At 34.9% G+C, this 24,240-nt stretch overlaps 2 protein-coding genes across 4 annotated transcripts in view; one reads left to right on the top strand and one right to left on the bottom strand.

Moving 5' to 3' along the window:
* Positions 1-219: 219 nt before the first annotated feature.
* saxo2 (stabilizer of axonemal microtubules 2) lies at positions 220-3,951 on the bottom strand. Of its 2 annotated transcripts, none has more exons than XM_089129716.1 (4): positions 3,828-3,951; positions 3,034-3,213; positions 2,704-2,810; positions 220-1,240 (listed from the first exon to the last, which is right to left on the bottom strand). In XM_089129716.1, the coding sequence occupies exons 2-4, from the start codon at positions 3,054-3,056 to the stop codon at positions 267-269; spliced, it is 1,104 nt and encodes a 367-aa protein (XP_088985842.1). In that variant the 5' UTR covers positions 3,057-3,213; positions 3,828-3,951; the 3' UTR covers positions 220-266. The 2 variants fall into 2 exon arrangements, with proteins under 2 accessions (XP_088985842.1, XP_039514358.1); XM_039658424.2 differs by having other exon boundaries at positions 3,743-3,871.
* The window catches only part of efl1 (elongation factor like GTPase 1), a 108,600-nt gene continuing 88,261 nt past the window's right edge, over positions 3,902-24,240 (top strand). The window contains exons 1-12 of one of the 2 annotated variants that reach the window (XM_089129715.1): positions 3,902-3,979; positions 4,778-4,879; positions 4,999-5,066; positions 6,506-6,590; positions 6,669-6,802; positions 7,172-7,309; positions 8,636-8,853; positions 9,981-10,104; positions 12,312-12,391; positions 14,120-14,256; positions 16,771-16,893; positions 21,259-21,358. In XM_089129715.1, the coding sequence (XP_088985841.1) occupies positions 4,789-4,879; positions 4,999-5,066; positions 6,506-6,590; positions 6,669-6,802; positions 7,172-7,309; positions 8,636-8,853; positions 9,981-10,104; positions 12,312-12,391; positions 14,120-14,256; positions 16,771-16,893; positions 21,259-21,358 (1,298 nt within the window). In that variant the 5' untranslated portion in view covers positions 3,902-3,979; positions 4,778-4,788. Of the gene's footprint in view, positions 3,980-4,777; positions 4,880-4,998; positions 5,067-6,505; positions 6,803-7,171; positions 7,310-8,635; positions 8,854-9,980; positions 10,105-12,311; positions 12,392-14,119; positions 14,257-16,770; positions 16,894-21,258; positions 21,359-24,240 lie in introns of both variants that reach the window. The other variant, XM_089129714.1, reaches the window with a different exon arrangement.

Genomic DNA, 24,240 nt, shown 5'->3' with positions numbered 1-24,240 from the left:
AAAAGGTATAGTGAAACGGTGGTGTAGATATATGAATATTGTTGATTTTATGTCAAAAACTGATTTATATAGATTGACATTTATAGTGCTTGCTATTATACAGCAGTTTCATCCTAGTGAAATCAAAAACTAGCTAAAATTGTAAAATACACATAATCAGTGTTTTCTGAAAAGTAATTTGACCCATTGACCCTTTAAATCGTAATTGAGGAGATCATATTGCATTCTAGTTTGCCATCTTTTATAGAAATAACATGATGACTTTCTTAAGCAGTCAAGACCATTTCCTTCGGAGTCTCGATCCTGTCAGTGGACGACATCTTGCGGAAGAAACGGTGTCCTTGATCATCGCAGTTATCGAAAACAAACCCTGGTGGTGACTCGAAACTGGCCGGACACACGCTGATCCTCTTGGGCGTGAACTCCGTGCGGTACATGGTCTCGTTCTGTAGGGGAACATCAGTCCGCAGTGGTGCATTTTGGGGTTTGAAGCTGAGACTAGGCTGGGCTTCATGCTGGACAAAATGGGCCCTGAAGGTTGTCATATCTTCCATTTTCCCACTGGCTCGCTGGATTTCCTCTGGCTTCCGGATCACGCTTTGACGTTGGGCCACCCACGGCTGGAAGTCGTCCTTCATGGTGGTGTTGCCCTGGAAGGGCTTGGAAGACTTGATGGGAAGAGAGAAAGGTTTGGCGGAAAGGAAGGGTTGGATTTGGTGCTTGATGTAGTCGGTGTGCGAGGTGGTTGTCAGGTCCATGTGTGTCGTGGGACTGGTGTACTCCACCGACTTCTGCACCTGCCGGAAGGAGACGGGCCACTGCTGGAAATTTTCCCGGAATTCTGTGCTGCTCTGGAAGGGCTTGCTGGAGGTCACTTTGAGCGGCACGGGCTTGCAGCTTTTGGTCAGCTGACTCGGCAGGCCTTGGAAGTCCTGTCGGTGGGTAGTTAGGTCCTGGAAAGGACCATTACTGGGTTTGTACTCTTCTGGCGGTTTAGTGTAACGGGCTTCTAGAGCGTGTGGTACATATGTGAACTTGTTGCTGGTCATGTTTTCAAAAGGAGCATCAGATAGCTTGGCTTTGTTTGAGGGCTTGAAACTCTCACGTGGTGGCACGAGGCCTCGGTGGATGAAATCATCCTGGAATGTGGTGGAATTCCCAAACTTTGCTGTAGGAGGTTGATACGTTGTGTCAGGCTTAGTTAATTCCCGTCTGCTGATCTCCCACGGACGAAAATCCTCTTTAAAAACATCATACAAAATGTTTAACAAACAAAGGCACTTAAGACACTTTCACACCAAGGACGATAACTATAAAGATAACGATAAAGATCAAGTTGTAAAAACCATTCTTTATATTAAAGGTAGGGTATGGGATTTGCAAGACGGCCGGCAGATTTTGAAAATACACAACTCAAAAGTTCCTACCTTCTTTCCCCCAACGCTGGCCCTGACTCCACCCATTCGAAGAACATGGGCGGGCAATCATGCATCTGTAAAACTCAGATGCATCAGATTGCACTTTCTCTCTCTCTCTGTACTGGGGCGACTTGCACTTACTGTGACTGGCTCACAAGCTTTGAGTATGCGCACGAAGGGGACACGCGCCGAGGGGAATGGGGGGAGGAGGTATGGTACGACCGTTTGATTGATGCATTTTCTGTCCAATGATTCTAGGTGGTCTTGGAAATGATTGGCTGGAGTTTTTCGAGTCCTGCCCGTTCCACAGATGATTAAATTGCTTAATTTCATTCATTCATTTCAGTGCTTCTAACTCAGTGGCTGTAAGTGGGTTGGGAATGTGATTTCAAGTGATTTTGAAAAAAATGGTCAAAAAAGAAAATCACATACCCCACCTTTAAAGAATAGCAAACTACAGCTGTTACGATAATAGCACAGAGAAACAATATCGTTGAAGTCTAGCTGATGAACGATATAAAAACATCAAACCAATCAGAATCCATCTTATTGTGATGAGCTTGAGCCTTTAAAGTGACAGAAAAGTATGCGTTTAGAATAAACAGAACAATATTGTTATCTTTATAGTTATCGTTCTTGGTGTGAATGGGCCTTTATTATAATAACTTTTTATTAAAAAATGTTCTGCATTTCACTTGTGTACTAGTCTAGCTTTTACTGTACTGAGTACTGCATTATTCTTTTTGCTTTTTATGATAGAGTACCATTCAAAAGCTTGGGGCCAGTAAGATTTTTTTTAAACAAGTCACATGATCCTTCAGAAATAATTCTAATATGCTGTTTTGGCGCTTCTTATTATCAATGTTGAAAACTGTGATGTTTCATATTTAAGTGGAAACTGATTTTTCAGGATTCTTTTATGAATAGAAAGTTCAAAAGAATAGCATTTAAGTGAAATATTTTGTAACATAAATGTCTTTACTGTCACTTATGATTAATTAATGCATCAAAAATGAATAAAAATGTTATTATTGTAAATGAATAAGCTAAATTGAATCTTACTGACTGCACTCTTTTGAAAGGAAGGGTAAATTGTTTTTCATGTTCCTTATAAGTTGCTCTGTATAAAAATGTCTGCCACATCAATACATTTACTTTTAAATATATTTGATTTAACAGCAAATAGATGAGGTTGCTTCATAAATGCTCCACTTGTTCAGTATGTATTCTGAAACTGTATGCTCAGAAATCATCACATGACCTAACTGACCTAAAGTGCCATTACCTGCATAGGTGGGTATGGTGGGTAAGTCGATCTCTCCAGGCCTGCGTTTGTATTCGGCCTGCTGCCTCCCAGGACGACGGGTGACCGGATATGGGATATAGTCCATCCTGAGAGAAAAAAAAATGTTTTAGGTTATATGAAACATATAGAAGAAGAAGCCACTTTGGTTGATCCACTTTATTGTTTATGTTTAAAATTGTAAATTATTCAACTAAAGATTAGCCATGAATAATTACACTATTTGACAATGTAAACATCTTTACTATAAGTTCATTTTTGTTTAAGTACTCCCCAGTATTATTTCAGTCCCAGAATGTAAAGTTACAGTACCTGAAGGTTGTTGTTCCGTCCATAGTGCCCTGGTGAGCTTTATACTGCAGTTGGGGCTTGATGCTCTTGGGACGAGTGTGACCTTTATAGGCAGGATACTTCTCCGAGTACTCTGACAACACATTGGTCTGAGTTGCTTTCTTGTAAAGTGCCGTGGGCTGGTGTGTGCAACGGTGACGGCTGAAGGTAATGGAGAAACATTTTAGGCAGAGGGCCTTTATTTAAAAACAATTGATGCTTTTGAGAAGACAGAAACTGATTAATAGGTCTTTCACCACGAGATTCTTCTCAGTAACTTTACCTGCAGTAGCTACCTGTTTGTGTAGTCCAGGGCAACTAACTTATACAACAAACTCTGTCACTAACTCTGTAGCTAAAGCCTTATACCACACACACACAGTGCTTCAAAAAGAAAATGATTACATTAAATAAGCACCTGATATTTTCTTCACGAATTCCAAATAAAATAATAACGTTTAAATGAAATTAAAATGTAATATAATAATTTAATGTTAAAGTATTTGCAATTTTCTGTCATTCAAGATTAGTTTGTTCCATTGCTTGATTTTCTTTCAAACTTGCCATGTAACGTTAACGCTAACTTAAGTTAACGTTAAGTCACGCATTAATTATTCAAAACACATTCTCGGGCTTCAAAACTTACTACAGACACAAACCAATAAACAAACACTAACTAGTATACTCTTACCCACAACTGCACATCTTACAGATACAGAGCCGTGTCATTTTCGTAGAGTTATTGAGGGAAAAAGACGACTTTTTTCCTCACTCACCCACTCGCTGCTTTCCTGACGCTGCAATGTAAAGCGTCCCGTTTCCCCGGCAACTACTGTTTGAAGCGTCCTAGTGATGACGCAGCGTAACTTATTACGTATGACGCCTGCGACGGTCAGCTCATTTGTGCTTCCTGGACTGGAGGAAACATGTGAGTATCTGTTGTCATTTCATATATTCCATAAGTTAATTTAGTTAATGGACCGTTGAATATACGTTGCATTTTCACTGGTATTCGTTGTTATATATGTTTGCGATGAATGTTCAGTTTGCAGTTTGTTGTCAGTCAGTCAGTCAGTCTTGAGCAGACGTAGTTTTGAAAAGTTGCACCTGCTTGTGTCAGATGAGTCTATGAATAAGTGAATCTGAGAAATAATGTTCTGAAATGTTCCAGTTGTCACCAACACACACACGCACGGCACACACACACACACGGGTTTGGAACAACCGTTTGGGTTGAATGACATTTGGCAATTGATCGACCCACAGTTGTTTATACATTAGATACATTATTTCTACACACTTGACAATTGCTGTAGGCTAGATAAAAAAAAAGTCAAACCAAGAAGCGTTTAAAAAAGACAGACAACTTTTTTTTTTTTTTATTAAGGTTTTAAAATGATGAAACCGATTAACATACTATTCTAAATTAATTATCTGATGCTGCTGTCAGGTCTTTAAGATAATTTTTAACTATTCAGTTTCAGAATGTAATATTGTTTCCAAACCACCACTATTTTATGACAACATAAATTAAAAATACTTGATTTATACTTGATGAGTGGTGAAGCATTAATAGAATAAAACCAAAGGGATCAGATCTGTGGTTACTGTACTGAGAACTGAATTGTACTGTATATGTTTGAAGTGACTTAAGTCTGTTTTGGGGGTTGCTGTTAATGTATTTGTACTAAAGGTGATCTTCATGTTCTGCACCTTATCTTCATAGAAAGTCAAAAAATGGGTCACACAAGTTTGGAGAAGATAATTGCACTGCAGAAGAAAACGTCACAGATCAGAAATCTGTGTATTCTTGCTCATGTAGATCACGGTGAGTGTGAAGTATGCTGATGTGTGTCAGGTCTTTGTTTTTATTAACCGTCAAGCATCTACCTCAAAATCGTACCTAAAACTTAAAACTTTGTATTTGTAAATGTGTGTTGCCCATAGGAAAGACGACTTTAGCCGACTGTCTTGTGGCGAGTAATGGTATTATATCCAGTCGTTTAGCCGGAAAGGTAAGTGGACCTAAAGCAAAATTATCAGTGATTAGACCACACAATAACTAATACTTTTTTCCAACATATTTTGTGTTTTTCAAATTACGATACAAATTCCAATCAGATACAAATTATTATAATTAGTCTCTGACAATGACAAGAATGTAAAAAATCACTTTCCTTAATTGAAATAAAGTATAAATAAAATAAAATGTAAATATTAGATGAAAAACTTAAAACACTTTGATGGAAATTAGAAATAAATGGAATAAAAAATAAGTACTCAAATTACTAGTTTTAGTTTAAGGTTAGTTTCAATTTTGTCATGTACTGATGTCAGTATAATTTGATAATGATGTACAAACTGAAATGCTTTGATAATTTGTACAACTGAAATGCTTAGAGTGAGGCTAAGGCATTTTTCAGCAGTGCAATACAATACAAAAACAAGAAAAATTAAGGAAGTATTTACAGTAAAGTGTATATATATATAAATGTATGTATGTGTGTATATATATATATATATATATAATGTATGTTTGTATTTATGCGTGTGTGTGTATATATATATATATATATACACACATAATGTATGCATTTATGTTTGTTTTGTATGTTAAATAATAGTAAGTAAACTAATAAAAATGACAAAAGTACATAAAAATGTACTAAAACATTAACTGAACTGAAAATTAAAGCTATAAATATAAAAATAAAAGTTCATTTAAATTAATATTATTAGATACTATTTTATAAAGAAAGAATGACACGCATACACAGTATACCCACACACTAAAATGACACGTCATATAAAGATATAGGTATAACTAACCTCACAAATTTGCCACCAGTTTTAAATAATTTTAAGTCGAATATCATAATCTGCAGTTGTGTGAGTCATCTATAGAGAGTCAATAATTACTCCTGTAAGCCATTCAGACTGGTTTGCAAACTCATGGAAAATTATTAAAAAAATAATAATGCATGTTTTTTCATGTAACACAAACAGTAGGCCTAACTACTCCAACCATAACCGTTAATAACTACCCATAAAATCATTATATATCATAAAATAATTGGATACTAAAAAATAAATAAATATATACATATATATACATATATGATATATCTATATATATATATATGAAGAGTTCAGATGCAAAAGCCTCTAAATGCCATTTGAAATTTTCTTCTAAAATGACCATTTTTATCAAGCTTGTATATTTAAGTTCAGTAATTTCACTTAAATGACAATTAATAGGTAATCTTCATTGGCATTTAAGTGAAATTACTGAACTTAAATATATAAGCTTGATAAAAATGATCATTTTAGAAGAAAATTTCAAATGGCACTTAGAGGCTTTTGCATCTGAACTCTTCATATATATATATATATATATATATATATATATATAAAGAATGATCTGAAATACCATTTTCTGTAACTTTTCCTGTAGCTACGATATCTGGACAGCAGGGAGGATGAGCAGATCAGAGGAATCACAATGAAGTCCAGCGCTATTTCACTACATTGCACAACAGGTAATGCCATCGTGGTCTGTAGCTTTACTGATTCAGCACCATGTATTGCTGTGAAGAACTGTATCTTTGTCACTGCAGGAGGAAATGATTACCTCATTAATCTGATCGACTCTCCTGGTCATGTGGACTTCTCCTCGGAGGTGTCCACTGCCGTCAGACTGTGTGATGGGGCCGTTGTTGTTGTTGATGCCGTTGAGGGAGTGTGTCCGCAGGTATAATCCATGACATGAGTGTGTGTTCATTATCAATATTCACTGTATAAGTTATATTGTGTTTATACAGGCTGTGTAGAAATTACATAACGTTATGCGCTTTTTATTTGGTCACTAATTTCATATTTTATACAATAGAAAAATTTCCATTACTATTTCATGTAATTGCATCTCTGATTACAACTTCAGCACCAAAAACGGTGTTGGTTATGTCCTTGTTGTATATATAGAAAAATATAGTGCTTTTTACAGTTTTATTTCTTTAATTTTGAATCTGGTTGTCAACAATAGCTGTGAAAAAGATGTCTCAGATCTTTAGGCTGTACACCACATCATCCTGTAACAGCATCTTGTTCTTTTCTGCTTTAGACACAAGTTGTTTTACGACAAGCTTGGCTGGAGAATATTCGTCCTGTTCTTGTCATTAACAAAATTGACCGGCTGATTGTGGAGCTGAAACTCACTTCACTGGAGGCGTACGCTCACCTGCAGAAAATATTAGAGCAGGTGAGTCCGAGCTCCAAAACATGGCTGAACCTATGGATCACACAAACAAAAAAATGGATTTTATTACATGTTTTTATGACATTTTATTTTGTTTATAAGGTCAACTTATACTGTATTAAATGGAAATTGTACTTATAGAGTAAAAATCTTTATATATATATATATATATATATTGTTTTTTATATAATTTTTATTGGGGCCAGTAAGATTTTCTTTCTTTCTTAATTTTTTTTACACATAGTTTGCTGATACATTGTTTTTACAGCAAGGACACGTCAAATTGATCAAAATGGACAGTAAAGAGAAGACATTTATAATCTTAAAAAGATTTCTATTTACAATAGGGCTGCTCCCTAATAGTCGACTAAATTTTAGATCTAATGTTAACCTAGTGCGCTATTATAAGGCTCATATCAAAGTGTTTGTGTGGAGTGTAGAAGATAAAGTATTGCATGTTTACTGCATGGTTCCCGATAACAGCGGAGACAAATTTAAATACTCCTTCACTTTTTGGTCATACAGATTAGACTAATTCTTTTATTTGTGTATGCTCACAATAACAACAAAATGTTTTGCTTTTGTAAAAACCAAAAAAACAAAAACAGGATGCGCTTTCTGCCGTCTGTGAACTGGTGCATGTCACAAAAATATAGAAAATACATTTATAGAAAGCTTGAACTTTCTTCTTTTAAACTAACCAATTTAAATATTCTCTGATTATGTAATCTCTCTAAAGACATGCCCACTATAGTCTACTGCGGAGATGGTGAGTCAGCATCGTCAGCTTCATCTTTGCAACACTAATCACAATGTATCCTTGCTATTTTTTCCAACACATTCATAATCATTAATTTGTATTGTGCTTTGTGACAAGCTTTATGTGTGCGCTTCAGCCTGGAATAGGCTATATATTACACCTATAAAAGTCTCAATATGGTAACGGTTTTTTATTATTCCCCCCATATATACTGTATTTAAGTCATTACATTCATATAAACATGCGATTAGTCGACGGTGGCTTAAATGAACGACTCCTAGTTCAAAAGAAAAATCTTTAGTCAGAGGCAGCCCTAATTTACAATAAATTCTGATCTGTTTATCAAGGAATTCTGGAAAAGAATGTATCACGGTTTCCACAAAATATTGTTCTCAACATTTGATAATAATATGAAGTTTATTAGAATGGTTTCTGAAAGATCATGTGACAGTTTTGCATTCACATGAATAAAGTATATTTTAATATCCTTTTAAATATAAGCAATTTAAATGTTTTTGGCTTGAAATTTACTTTATTGCTATAAATATTTGGTTCTGCCTATTTTATAGGTGAACGCAGTTACCGGCACGTTATTCACCTCTAAAGTTCTGGAGGAGAGAGCGGAGAAAAACGCAGAAGCTCAGAAGCTCTGTACAGAGCACGACAGCGGAGATCAGGTGTACGACTGGAGTGCAGGTTTTGAGGAAACTGATGACTCGGACCTCTACTTCAGTCCTGACCGGGGAAATGTGGTATTTGCCAGTGCTATAGACGGCTGGGGCTTCAGGTACGTGTGTTACTATTTCTGAAACTTTTTCTTTACATTTTGTTTAATGCTTTTATTAAAAGCAGCTTACATGTTTGGCTTTCACCCATTACATCCTGGGATTGGTTGTAGTACATACGATGGCTCACAAGATGGCAATACTATACTAGATTTCAACATCAGGACTCCCCACCCTTCTAATGTACATTTTTGAGGTGTTGCATAACTGTGGTTTTAGATACTTGAAATAAGTGCTAAAGTACTAATATGACTGGTGTAGGTGGACATTTCTAAAAGCTGAGCAAATAGAACAGAGCACTCTGGTGAGCATGAGGATGTTTTTGCACTAAGGAACACCACATTCAACACAGTTTATACTGTAAAAACACTCCAGAGTAAAGTACCAATTTGCATTTTTTGATTACATGAATTGGTCACTCAAAAAGTTGTTCATCAATCATTTAATCACACATGTGCCGTTCCAAACCCTGTAGTATGTTCTTACTTTAGTGAAACAAAAAATGTGTTGTTAGATAATGTCTGACCTGCTCTTTTCCAATACAATGAAAGTGAAAGTACTGTACAAGTACCAAAGTCTACATTTTTTCATTTTTCTATTAATTTTCACTGACGCTATATTATCATATGGCCTAGAAATAATTGTTTTAGTCCATTTTTGTTCAGTCCATGAAGGCTGACGAACATATTCAAATGAGACATCAATATCTCAATCAGAAACACAAAAGTTTGGGTGTGAAATTTCTTTTTGTAGAACACAGAAAGGTGGCCTAGTTAGTTACACATGTCATGGACATGTAAATCAATTCAGTTTAAGCTTCAGATTTTTTATGTAAAGACATAATTATTATAAATATGTAATCACGTCTTGGTTAGATGATTTTAGATATGTGCTTTACATGGGCTAAAATCATAAAACTGGTCTCTTAATTCTATGCAGCATACTGAGTTGATAGATCAGCTATTTTGGACGTTGGGCATTTTGAATTTTGTTGTAAAATGTTGTATTTTTATCATATCATTACAAAACTCGCGTGTCATCGGCACCATGCTGAACGGGATGGAATAAAATAGCAAATGACAAGTGCAAATAATGATGCTGAATTGTGTTTTCTGTAATGCTCTGATAGAATCCATCAGTTTGCTGAGATGTACAGTAAGAAGATGGGCATCCGCTTCTGGGTTCTGCTCAAGACTCTTTGGGGCGATTTCTACCTCAACGCCAAAGCCAAAAAAATCATGAAGGGAGCTCAGGTACAATCATTTCAGAAAGATAATACACCTGTAAATGGTTTATATACTTAAAGCATGGTAATAATACCATGATATTATGATTTTATGCCACCATTATGGCATTGTACCACCTTTTTGTAGTAGACCCGGGAATTAAAAAAAAAAAAAAATTATGTGCATTGTTTAATACAGGTCTATATTGTGGTGCTTTAAATACTTTTAAACTGAAAATTTCGCTATAGAGTGTTTTTTACAATATATACTTGGTTTGACCATGTCTGTAATTGTTAATTCATAATCAGCCCATGTGTCTGCTGTCCTCCTTTGAGGGACTGTCAGGAAGTGGGCTGAAAGAGCTACGTGAGTGATGTGATAGCAGAGGCCCTCCATTAGATTCTCTGGATTTGACATTCAACATCCTTTGGAACTGTGGAACATCCTTTAATCCGAACATAACAGACCTACAGTGTTATAAGGGTCAATAATGTGACACTCATAGTTTGGATCTATTATTCAAAAAAATGAAATAAATAAAATATGAAAATTATACGGTGATTTGACTTCTACACTTCTGTGATGGACTCATTTTTTATTTCGTAATTAAATTGCAATAACAATTCTGAAATACCATTTATCTTTAAAAAGTAGACTACTTTAAAAAATATATATATATATATATATTTAAAAAAAATTGATAGAAGTCTCTTATGCTCACAAATTTGATCGAAATACAGTAAAAACAGTAATATTGTACATAAAAATATAATTAGATTTTAAAATAAATCTGTTCTATTTTAATTTTTTTTTTTCTAAATATAATTTATTCCTGTGATGCAAAGCAGAATTTTCTGCATCATTACTCCAGTCTTCTATATGATTTGCTGCTCATGAAATACCTCTTATTGTTTTCAATGTTGAAAACTGTTCTGCTGCTTAATATTTTTTTTTTTGGAAACCGGGATCTGGATTTTTCAAGAGAAAGTGAACTGAAACTGAAATCCAAATGTTTTTGCTCAATTTAATGTTTCCTTGCTGAATAAAAGTATTAAGGCACAGGTTTCATGTTAATTTTTTTTTTTTACTTTACTTAAATTTGTGCTTTTTTAAGTCAGAAAATCTTCCACTGACTTTAATGTTCACCATTTAACATTGTGATTGGACAACTTTCTTGCATTTATTTGTATACTGTGATTGGCAGTAACGGTTATAACGAAACCCCCCCACCTCAGGGGGAAACCTTCCTAAAACGCATTAAACTTTTGTTTTACAAAGACGTGAAACTCACCGAGTGGTCTGGGGTGTTCACTGATATGCTCACACAAAAATAACAGGTTTTATCGTAGTTTTTGTCCAACTCCTTGGAAACCGAAAATTCTCAGACCAGCAGTGTCCAAATTTCTATTTCATCAGAAACGATCTTAAAACAGGGCTTTAAGTGTAAAATACCGAACTTGTCCTTTAACCATCGACAACCACGTTTGTGTTGCATGTTGATTCAGCTCTGAAACAGCATAACACAGAACCACTGTTTTAGGTTAAAACGAGCCTTTTCAATATACATAAGTTGGTTCAACTTATTGATCCACAATCCTGTACTATCCATATTTCTGAGTATATTTATAGAGTGTGTGTTTTAAACTTGATTTGGAAAGATTTTGTATAACCATATATTTTGAAGCTCATTTGTCATTGGCCCTGCATTTTGTGCATTGGTAAATAAGAACACTCTTGTTTGAGATATTTATAGTAATGTAGGTCGAAGATCTGAATAATGAACTCTTTGAAGAGCTATGCCTCAATCTGCAGTTGCCAGATGATTTGGACCACCAGGCGCCAGCCGCACAATGCTCAGACGAAACAATGTCTTCAACCTAGACCGATCAGTCACTGCCATTATTCCACTCTGTCAGACAGATCTCATTCAGAGTTGGTTATGGAGGGCGACGTGACCTCCAGACGACAACATTGATTACAGAGTCAAGCCTAACTTAAGCCTTTAAACTCATTTGAGCTCAGATGTTAATGGAGTTTGACCCCATTCAGTCACATTAGAAGCTCTTTATATGTCCAAAAAGGCAACTAATGAAGCGGCTCTGGGCCGCTTACACAATGTCTTAGTTTGTGTATGCATTCTCTTTTTCATATAAATTGATATTTCCTAACTCTGTTCTATATACTGTCTTAATGGACATCACGCTCATCAACTTTTTCTTATTTTCACTTCTCAGTCCAAAGGAAAGAAACCTCTGTTTGTGCAGCTTGTCCTGGACAACATCTGGAGTATGTATGATGCTGTGGTCACTACAAGGTAACTTTCTGTATGAACATATTTGTCTATATATATGACAAGTTTACACCAACAAATTACTTATCTGTCCACACTGAAAATAAAGATGCTGGGCATATTTGACATTTTAATATAAACTTTCTAGTAGGCAAAATGGCAATCAGTGTTGTTATTTATTGTTAACTTAAATTTTTAAAAAAAGAGTTTTTGTTAACTGCAATAAATCTGAAATAAAATAAAAATTGATATATTTGATGAAAATTTAAATGGATTTAAAATATTAATTAATACTATAATAGTAAGTAATACGAACATAACACTAATGGTATTAAATGGACCTTAGGAGTGCTAACATTTGTATGAAATACAAACTTTATGAATGTATGTACGGTCTAAAGGTGCACAATTCATCAGTGCGCATTATTCAAATACGTAAATAAATATATACATTGTCTTGCCAAGGTATTCGTACCCCTTAAAGGGGTAGTTCAACATCAAATAAAAATTTCCTGATAATTTACATCCAAGAAAAAAACATTCTTTTTTGGTTTTTGATGAAAACATTCCACGATTTTTCTCCATATTAGGGACTTTAATGGCAACCAACGGTTTGATGGTCCACATGTCAGTCTCAATGCAGCTTCAAAGGTTCGACACAATCCCAGTCGAGAAATAAGGGTCTTATCTAGCGAAACGATCAGTCATTTAAAAAAAATAAATAAATAAAGATAATGCCCGTCTTGTACTGTCTCTGAGATGTGCCACGCATTACGTCATCATATTGAACAGGTGACGTGTGTAAGGACCATATTAAACTATAAACTGACACAAATACTTATAAATATATGTCATCCAACATACAATAACTTTGAACGGTCCTCCTACTCCAAACTTGTAAACAGTGGGTCGGTATATCCGACTACGTTGCGTGTGACCTTTCCAATGTGATGACGTCAATGTCAGAGGACAATGGGCCGACTGATTCAAGCTGATAGAAGAGCAACTTTGACTGAAATATCAACTTGTTACAACCGAGGTATTCAGCAAAGCATTTTTGAAGCCACGACACGCACAACCTTGAGGCGGATGACCTACAACAGCAGAAGACCCCACCGGGTACCACTCATCTCCACTACAAATAGGAAAAAGAGGCTACAATTTGCAAGAGCTCACCAAAATTGGACAGTTGAAGACTGGAAAAATGTTGCCTGGTCTGATGAGTCTCGATTTCTGTTGAGACATTCAGATGGTAGAGTCAGAATTTGGCATAAACAGAATGAAAACATGGGTCCATCATGCCTTCTTACCAACTGCAAGATGCTATCCTATCAATATGGGCCAACATTTCTAATGAATGCTTTCAACACCTTGTTGAATCAATGCCATGTAGTTCTGAAGGCGAAAGGGGGTCAAACACAGTATTACTATGGTGTTCGTAATAATCCTTTAGGTGAGTGTATATAGAGATGGGAGAAACTTACAGAAGGACAAATATCACTGCAATACTCTACCGATCTGGGCTTTATGGCAGAGTGGCCAGACTCAAAGCAGGGACTGGGGGACTGCCACAAATCAGTTATTTGCTTTGTCATTATGGTGTTCGGAGTGTAGATTGATGTGTAAAAGGGTAATTTAATGTAGTTTAACTAAATGTGAAAAAATGAAGGGGTATGAGTACTTTGGCAAGACATTGTATATATACAGTATATGTACACTGTACATCCCACTTGACCGTTTTCATATTTCCAGGGACAAAGAAAAGGTGGAGAAGATGGTGACTTCTCTGGGGATAAAAGTCATGCCTCGTGACCTAAAACACTCGGACCCCAAAGTGCTCCTCAGTGCCATCTGTGGCCAGTGGCTTCCTGTGTCTCAAGCCGTGCTCTGTATCCTTTACCACACAAACATTGGCTCTTGTTGAAAAACACCACCATTCAAGGTTTTTTCTCTATTCAAGTTTTTTTTTTTTATGTTTTTGAAAAAAGTCTCTTATGCTCAACAAGGGTGCATTTATTTGCTCAAAATATAGTAAAAATAGTATTGTTTTAAATTATTATTACCATTTAAAAAAAAACATATATTTTAAAATGTAATTTATTCCTGTGATGCAAAGCTGAATTTTCAGCATCATTACTCCAGTCTTTATAGTCACATGATCCTTCAGAAAACTAATATGCTGAATGTCTGCTCAAGAAACAATCTCATCATTATCAATGTTGAAACCGTGATGCATATTTTTCAAAATCCTTTGATGAATAGACCGTTAAAAAGTAAATAAAATAAACAATCATCTTTTGTAACATTATGAAGGTCTTTAATGTCACGTTTAATGCAATTTAATGCATTTAGTTTGCAGATGGATCTCTACAACTGCTTCAAAAGTCATTATTTTTTGCTTTTCTGTTTGGGTATACAAGTGGTGCAGACATTACATGGATTTACTTTGAATGCCTCTAGAGAGTAAGGTTTTAGGTAGTAATACAATGTTGGACTAAAACACAGTATATAAACATAGGTTTAACCTCCTCATCTTGTTTCTTGGAGTGTCCAAATGTCTGAATTTCAGAGTATAGTTTCTAGAAACGTACAACACACAGTCCTCTGTTAATTATACACACCCCCTAGTGCATTAGCCACATCAGCTCTAGGCAGTTGACTGGCGTTGTCCACCTCTTCAGCCGTGATCTCACCAGCTGTATGGGAAGGAAACACAGAACCGACCGTTATTAGACGGCAATATGATTGACACGGGCACGCCTCGCAATTACTGTGGTTGCAGGTGCTCGGAGGGACACGTTACTGCGATTGAACACTTTTGGTAAAATGTCAGTTATTTCCCTAAACATGTAATTGAGTGATTCTCAAAATACTTCTCAAATGTGGAGTTTTGGCCTGTCTGGCAGGTGTTTTATGTTTGTGAATGGTAAGGAGTTGGAGCTTTTTAAAGTTGGCTGAACCAATACTTTAAGCATGGCAAATCTTTGCTTTTTAGTAGTGAGGACTACTAGATATGTTATATAAACTTGTTTAACATTGAATAAACCTAGAGTAGCATGAATAGTAGCTTGTTTAAATCCTCAGACTTGTGTAGCCTCCCATGAAAATGGTGATTTTGTTCTGTCTCATCTCACAAGTAGAAACCTCACAATTCTGACATAAATTTGTTGGTCAAGCTCAACGTTCAACCCTGTTACCAAAGTTTTTATAAGAAAAGAATCCTCCTCAATCCAATACTTGTAAGTACACTACTGTTCAAAGGTTTGGAATCAGTAACATTTTTGTTTTTGAAAATAAATGATAATAAATTGATCAAGAGACATTCAACATATTTATAATGTTAGAAGAGACTTTTGGTCCAAATATATGCTTTTTTTTGGCTTTGTGTTCATCAACGAATCCTAAAAAATGATCACCGTTTCCATAAAAATATAACTTCTGCACAACTCCTGAATATTCTGCTTTGCCATCACATGAATAAAATGTAAAAAAAACCCCCAAAAAACAGTTCTTTTAAGTTTTAATAATATTTCACAATATTGTGTTGTGTATTGTATTAATTTACTTTTGTTTTAATCCAATAAATGCAGCCTTGGTGACCGTAAAATAATTCTTTCAAAAACATTTAAAACTTACCTAGAACTTTTGAATGGCAGTGTAAATATCACTATAAACAAATATTTGCAAACCTAGCTTAATTAAGACAAAATTTGCCACCATGTTACCTATTCAGGTGTTAATTTATTTAAAATAAAGTTCATGTAAAATGCATTTATTTGGACCTCTCAAATTTTGCAAATTTTTCTTTGCAAATTGGTAAGTCTCATTTGTTACTATTAGTTAATGCATTAACTAACTTAAACTATCAATCAGCAATTTTTTTTTACAGCATTGATTAACCTTTGTTAATGTTAGTTAATAAAAATCGTCATGTTCATGTTAGTTCACTGTGCATTAACTAATGGTAACAAATACAAATTTGGACCTTAAATATGAAGTCTTCTGTGTATTTTCTGTATATAACTAGCCAGGTAAACTCTTTCCTAACATCAAGACTCTGAAGTCCACAAACCTGTGGACAGGAAAAGACTATGAAAGAGTTGGCTGTCAGGTTATATACAGAACATATACCAAGGAGAGCAATAACTGTAGAATTATTGTGCATTAAGTTCATGTTATCTGATGTAGTTAAGTAATGTTAACAAATGAAACCTCATTGTAAAATGTTACCAATAAATTTGATACTTCTAGATCCTGAGGCTGACATATAACGTTTTTTTGAAGTTGAGCACCATGTTTCACCAACCATTTGATTTAAAAACAAAAACATGATTTCAGGCCCTACTTTGTACCCTATTTGTGGAAAGTGTCAGTTGAGTGTGTTCTCTTTAACTGTTACTCAGCAATGGTGTGTGAAAAGCTGCCCAGCCCAGCTGAGATCTCGGCTGAGAGAGTGGAAAAGCTGATGAGCGTGGGAGCGCGCAGGTTTGACTCCCTGCCCGAGAAAACACAGGAGCTAAAAAAAGGTGAGTGCGTGTTAACGGCTACAGCAGAGAACCTGAAAGCAGAGGATGTGATTCACACAGCATTTCCTACCACCAGACTCCCAACTGTGGATACAAAACTCACACTCGTATTGCACGTGTGTGCTCTTCACTCAGGAAAACGGCGCTCTTAGATCTTTTCTAGCACTTTCTGCTCACTGGAAGCTTCCTAAAACGACAGTACTGCTCTGTGAGCTGTATTTGGATTGAACGGCTCCACTTTTGACTTGTGGCTTTTTTAAGCTGGATGATGGTGCAGTGGCTTTTTTTGCGTTCTTCTTCTTTGAAAGGCAATATTTCACCCAGAAATTAAAAAGCTGTCACCATTTACTCTCCCTTACGTTATTCCAAAACCATGAATTTCTTCTTCCGTGGAACATTAAAGATGCTTAGTCCTGAATGTTCGAGATGTCTTTCCCACTTTTTATTGCGGTCAATCAAAAAGGCGTCATGAAAACACAAAAACACCATATCTTTTGCGCTGAGGTCATATGATAGCTGTGTGTGAGTAACAGACTTAGGTGTGGTTATTTTGGTATAATTGAGATACTAATATAGTTTTTATTCATATTTTGAATTTCTTTTTTTGTTTGCAGTGTATTCGCCTTTTTTGTTTTAATTTCAGATAAAGTTTTAGTAATTTTGTTGTGTTTTTTTGTAATTGAATCTTTTTTATTTTATTTGTAGGTTTTGTTCATTTGTTTTTATATATATATACATACATATATTTTTGTACATCAATTTGCAATATTTTGTCTTGGCGACTAGCTGTGAATAATACAAAAACAATTATATCTTTTTTATTTCAGTTAACATTTTTTTTCAAGTAACAAAATGGATGCATGATCAGCAGTTTCATGTGAGAAAAAGATATCGCTCTTGCGTACGCCATACTAATTTATCACGTCCGCCAGCAGAAAGTGGCTTTATTTGAAAGCGACATCAGTGTAGGCCGTGGTTCATACATTGCTACACTATAGACAAAATCTCCCCGGCCAGACCTTTATAGAAAAAAGTTCATTCAAAAATCATATTCTGTCCTTATATAGGCTACTCATGTTGTTTCATGAGTGTATGCTGATTTATTTTTTTCTATAGAATAGAAGAAATTAAAATCATGATTTGCTGAAAACATTGCTTTTCACAGTGTATTAGTGGACATTAAAAATGGCACACCAAGGGCCAGATTTACTAAACAGGGTAAATTAGTGTGTGAGCGCAATTCCAAAAAAGCTGTGATGAGAGCGGAAAGTGCAAATTAAAGAACACAGACACATTTTTCTATAATGACCAACGCAATATACCAAGAGTAGCACCTGGTTTTAGACATGCTTTTTTTGGGTGGTAAATAATGGCGCAAATACCAGAAAATCGATTACTGTAAACCTTAGTCAATCAGCTTGCAGCTTGCGTGATTCATTTAAATGCATAAATTGTGCGTCTGAAAGGAAAACTCCTATAAAATGCATATGCAATAAGGCCAGCTGCAAAAATAACCCTGTCCACGGTTTTTCAAAGCTACATTTTTTTACAGCGTGTCTTTACAGAAGTTTTTTAAAGGCAAAAGAGGGTTTGCTTTGCGCTGGTGCGAGCTGTTAGTAAATCTGGCCCCCTTGGCTTTTCGTGCTCGGTTTGAAGTCAGTGACAAAATGCATGAAACGCATGCAATGACATCCATACTATGATGTCATCAATAATGACATCCATAATATGGCTATACTGTACATGATGACAGGATGTTTTATTTTGGGGTGAACTGTTGGTATTAAAAATAATGGTTTAATTTAGAACCACAACAACTACGTTGGGTGATCCTTTGAACTCTTACATTCTTTATCTAGATTATAGACTTAGACTTAGACTTCTCTTTATTAATCCTTTGGGATGACTCCCAAAAGGAAATTGAAAATTCCAGCAGCAGTTTTAGCAAGAAAAAGAAAGGAGAATAGTAAATTAAAAGAAGACAGTACAAAAAACAAAATAACAGTAGTAATAATAATAATAATAATAAAAATAATACTAATAATAATAGTCAAAATATCAACAAAAGAAAAAAGACCATAAAAAAGTGTCAGTGATTATCTAGATCTTTAGAAAACCATCTAAATTAGTGGACAAAAGTGGGCAAATTTCCACCCTTCATCAGTGGTGGAATGTAACGAAGTACAAATACTTCGTTACTTTACTTAAGTACATTTTTCACGTATCTTTACTTTACTTAAGTACAATAAATAGTGCATACTTTTTACTTTTACTTCGTTACATTTTGCAGCAATTATTCTACTTTCTACTCCACTACATTTCTACAACTTCTGTTACATTTTCGTTACATTTTCTGATCAGTTTTTCCCCTGCCAAAACGTAATCTGACCGTCCGTTCGTTGCACGTTTGTCTCACCAGTGACGTTTGGTTGCCATAGATACAGTACATCAACCCGGTCACACTAAATGCGTCTCGCACGCAGTGTGTTTATCATGCAACTCATACGCGAAAATTTGTTTTTACGTGCATAGGAAACGCACCGTGTGTAATATATGTTTGGTTTGGTTAGGATTATGGCAAGCCAAGAGGTTCAGAATTACACCATAAATGAATCGCGTTTACTGCCAAACATAGTTATTAACATATAGTAAGGATAAGCATGATATTGCCTAATTGCAAGCTTGTTTCAGAAATGGTGACATTTTTTTCCATCATTATTGAACATCATTATAGGAGTAGGCTATTAGGTTGAATGAGTTAGAATTAAATGTTTTATTAATCATTAGAAAATAGACATTAAGATAATAAATTGCTATGCAGGTACTTTTACTTTTAATACTTAAAGTACATTTAAAATAAAGTACTTTTTACTTTTTACTTAAGTATGGTTGTCATTGTGTTACTTCTACTTTTACTAAAGTAAATATTTATCTGGGTATTTGTACTTTTACTTAAGTACTGAGATTCAGTACTTCCTCCACCACTGCCCTTCATTATAATACTATTAAAATGTGTTTAAGATTTTGTTAGCATCCTGCATAGTTTTACTTGTAGTCACTTGTTTTATTTGTGCTAAATATGCAATGAACCTGCCAAATTGTGCGGACATAATTTTTGTCTTGGCGGTCATACAAATAAATTATGAACACTTGCATAAAACAAGTGAGAACAGTGAAAGATCTACTGATTTTGGTGTAGTCAGTTTATATTTGTTCATGTGAGCTTTTTGGTTTTCTATGCATTTTTGTTTTGTCTAATAAAATAAAACCTGTTGCTGTCGTTTCCTTTTTTTTACAAATTTATTTTGTCAGATAATACCTTAATCAGGTTTAGTGTTATTTAAAAATGAATATAAAATATGTGGTCCCACTTTATATTAAGTGGCTTTAAGTACTATATACTCTACTTACATTGAAATTAATAATTCGATACAATGGACTTATTGTGTACATGCATGCTTTTACATTGTACTTATATTTTGAAAATACCTGTAATTACAGCTGTAATTAATAAATGTAATTACGTTTGTAATTACACAGTTGACCCTTCCCTTACACCTTAACCCACCCTTAAACCGACCCATACAACCACACCTGACCCTAACCTTACCCGTATCACACCTCAATAGCAGCAAAGGTGTTTTACAATACAACCTGAACAAAATAAGTACATTGTACTTATTTTTCGATGTAAGTACATAGTACTTAAAGCCACTGAATATAGAGTGGGACCAAATATTTTCCTCATATTTTGATGATTTAATCGAACTTGAAGGATCATCACTTTTGGCCACTACATTGGTTCTGCTGCTTTAAAAGCCCCAGAAGTCAAATTCAGCATCTGAAGAACATTTCATGAAACCTCAAGAACTTTTTTTCTTTAAATCCACCAAAAAAACCCATACAGCTAAAAGTGGGTTCTCGATAACAAGTTTTTTTGTGAAATCTAATAGTGCTGCACTGAATAACCTGTAGTTTATTTACTGACTTTTGTAGCAGTGTGTGTTAAAAGTTGCCAGAGGGCATTTGTTTTTCCAGCCTTCACACAATTGCGACAAGAGTTTGTGTAATAGCAGGAGGCTTTTAATACCGTGTTGCCTGAGGCTGAGGTTTCTTTGAGCTCATGCATTAAGAAGCAAAGCGCTCCTCAATTCTGGCTCACGGATTGTAATATCACGCTTTAAAGTCATTTCCAATGGTGCTTAGGTGTGAAATTTATTTTGATTTTGTATTCATATAAAAGGACCTCACCGTGTCCCGTTTATATTGTGTTCAAAGTCCGAATTGTACAATTTCCCTAGTGTTGCTGGCATTAAATAAGACTTTCTTTTTAATCTATTTGCTCTGTGTGTTTGTCCCCTGTAGCATTTCTAGATTGTTCTGCTGATGAGACGGCACCTGTAATTGTCTTTGTGTCAAAGATGGTTTCTGTGGACTCCAAAGCTCTGCCACAGAACAAACAGAGGTATTTCACTTTTTTGGTTTATTTTCAGATAGACTTTAGTTGTAGAGAGCTTGAACTGTAGATGGCATGTGATCATAGTATTGGTGACTTTCTAATCCTAAGACTGCTGTTCTCCAACTTTCTCATTGGGATTTATGACTATAGGAATAGGGCCGAACCCCCGAAGTTTTTTACCAAAATGTTTTACTTTTTGGTGTTTTTAGAATTTTTTTACTTCATCAGAATGGTGTGAAACTTGGTAAAGTTTTGGCATGTACTATGTGAATGCATATATAAAGGTTAAATGGCCCTGAAAACAATAGACAAACTTGTACTGTTCGCGGTCATAGCGATTCAACGTTTGGTACTGTGCCCAAACAAAATCTTACCGAAAGCTCGTTTTTTTTTTTTAGATGTTTACTTCAAAATTTGGAACACAACTTCTTTAGATTTATGGCTGTGAATTTAAAAATAGTATTATGTTTCAGTTTTTTTTTTTTTCATTTCAGAAATAATCTGCCAAGTGTCTTCTTTAAAAAGAGACCAAACTTCAGTCTCTGTTCCAAAGCATTCAAGATTTATGATAAAGCTTCAGGTCTATGCTCAAAAAGTGAATAACTGGTAATAAATGGATCATAACTATTCCATAAATGTAATTTAGCACCATAAAATCCCCTAAAAATATTAAATAAATAACAGGATCAAACTAAATGATTGTACATTCATTTCATTGAGAAAAAAAGCTGTCAAGCAGTCAATTAATTATACATGAAGAGTTCAGATGCAAAAGCCTCTAAGTGCCATTTGAAATTTTCTTCTAGAATGATCATTTTTATCAAGCTTATATATTCAAGTTCAGTAATTTCACTTAAATGACAATTAATAGGTAGTCTTCATTGCATTTTAAGTGAAATTACTGAACTTAAATATACAAGCTTGATAAAAATGATCATTTTAGAAGAAAATTTCAAATGACACTTAGAGGCTTTTGCATCTGAACTCTTCACATGTTAGCTAGATTATATTCAGTAACTGTCTAGCAATATGTGTTGTGTTTATGCTTAAATAATGACTAAATTATGTCTTTTTAAAAACTTCTATCCCATGTCAAAAAGACCTTAAAATGCTCATGCGATTTTATGTACAGCATGTTTTGCACTTCAGACTTTTTTTTTTTTTGGATTTTTCAGTTAGAGAATAGTCACGTTGCATCACAAAAACCAGCAAGCATTAATGTTCACTGTTTTGTTAAATTATTAAAATAATAACATAATCTCAGGGGGAACATCAAGTAAATATTTCAGGTTAAAGTGGTTTGGCTGACAAAAAAAATTGGGAATCCTTGCCTTAGTGAAAACAGGATGTCACGACATGGCTTACCACTTAAAAACATACAATATGAATGATAATATACTTCAGTTCACACATTTTCTGAAGAAAAACAAATATTTATTTTACATTTATTAAATAAAGCAATACATTATATTCAAAACGAAAGATTTTACTTCATTTAAAGATGGGATTATCATTTTGAATAAAAGACTAGGCGGATGGACATGCTTATATTTAAATGGGTGCAAATATTTGTGAAGGTCGGTGTATATAATATAACAATATTCCTTATGGTAATTTTCTTTCTAGCGTTTCATATATGAATCACTATATCTGTTAAAACACTATTCACAAAACTATTATAATAACCAATTGGACAGAAGGTATTTTTGCTGCAATGGCAATTGACGGGTGAATAGAGAAAATATAAATATTTAATTTATAAAGTAATAGTAAAATAATCAAAAGTATATTGTTGCTCCTATTCCAAGAGGACTATTTAGCTTTTTCCCTGAATATGTTTAGCAAACAGTCTTCAATGTTGTTTTGTCGTATGCAGCATCATATACCAGTGTTGTAGTACTCGAGACTCGGTCTCGAGACCATATTTTAATGGTCTTGGTCTTGTCATGGACTCGTGTGCACTTGGACTCTGAATTTACTCGTACTCGAACATTTTTTTTTAGGACTCGGACTTATTCCCGAGTCCACTCAAGTTCAATTCAAAATATTTTTCATGATTATTAATGTATGTCAATAAAATATTTCTTTAAATTGATTGACACGCCCAGTGATTGGTGATTTTCTAGTGCAAAACTGCGCATGACAAATTGTAATAAAATTACTTTTAACACCACCTACTATGTGGCCTTTTTACCCTAAACTGATCATATTTTTTAAACTAAGTAAATTCAGTAAAATAAAAAAAGGATTTCTCTAAGTAAATAAAAGTAAATTAGGTAATCAACCCTCACTGGTCTCGACTCGGACTCGACCGTCTTTGGTCTCGGACTCGACTTGGACTCGACTCTCTATGGACTCGGTCTTGACTCGAACTCGACTCTCTCTGGTCTCGGTCTCGACTCGGACTCGAGTGAGGTGGTCTCGACTACAACACTGTCATATACTGTACAAAATGAGCCTTTTTCTGTCTCCTGTCACGTAAACGTGAAGACTCGATTTTTGAGTAATTTTGTTTTTCATATTTTTGTTTTGGTGGCTTAATGTGAGGAACATTCCACATATGTGTCTCCACATGCTGTTCTGGACGAAAACAGCCTTTAGGCATCATATATATAAACGTCTGCTGGTAAATCTTCCACGAGGAAAGAGTAAGGACAGATGTTTTCTTTTGTAGATGGTTTATAGGACTTCGATTTGAGTCGCTCACATAATTTACATCAGCGAGGATTAGACTATAATTCCAACATAAACCATGTGCTGCAACCACATGCAATTCCTAAAGATTTTATATGCTTGGATTTACCCGTGTTAATTTTAGATGCTGGCTTTGGCTTTATACTGCACAACAAAGACCAAATGCAGTAACTTTATTGTTAAGGGGATAGTTC

This window comes from Pimephales promelas, chromosome 1 (assembly GCF_988280905.1).
Source record: "Pimephales promelas chromosome 1, fPimPro1.hap1.1, whole genome shotgun sequence".
In the NCBI taxonomy this organism is placed as follows: Eukaryota; Metazoa; Chordata; class Actinopteri; order Cypriniformes; family Leuciscidae; genus Pimephales; species Pimephales promelas.
This window is presented reverse-complemented; position numbering and strand designations above follow the sequence as displayed.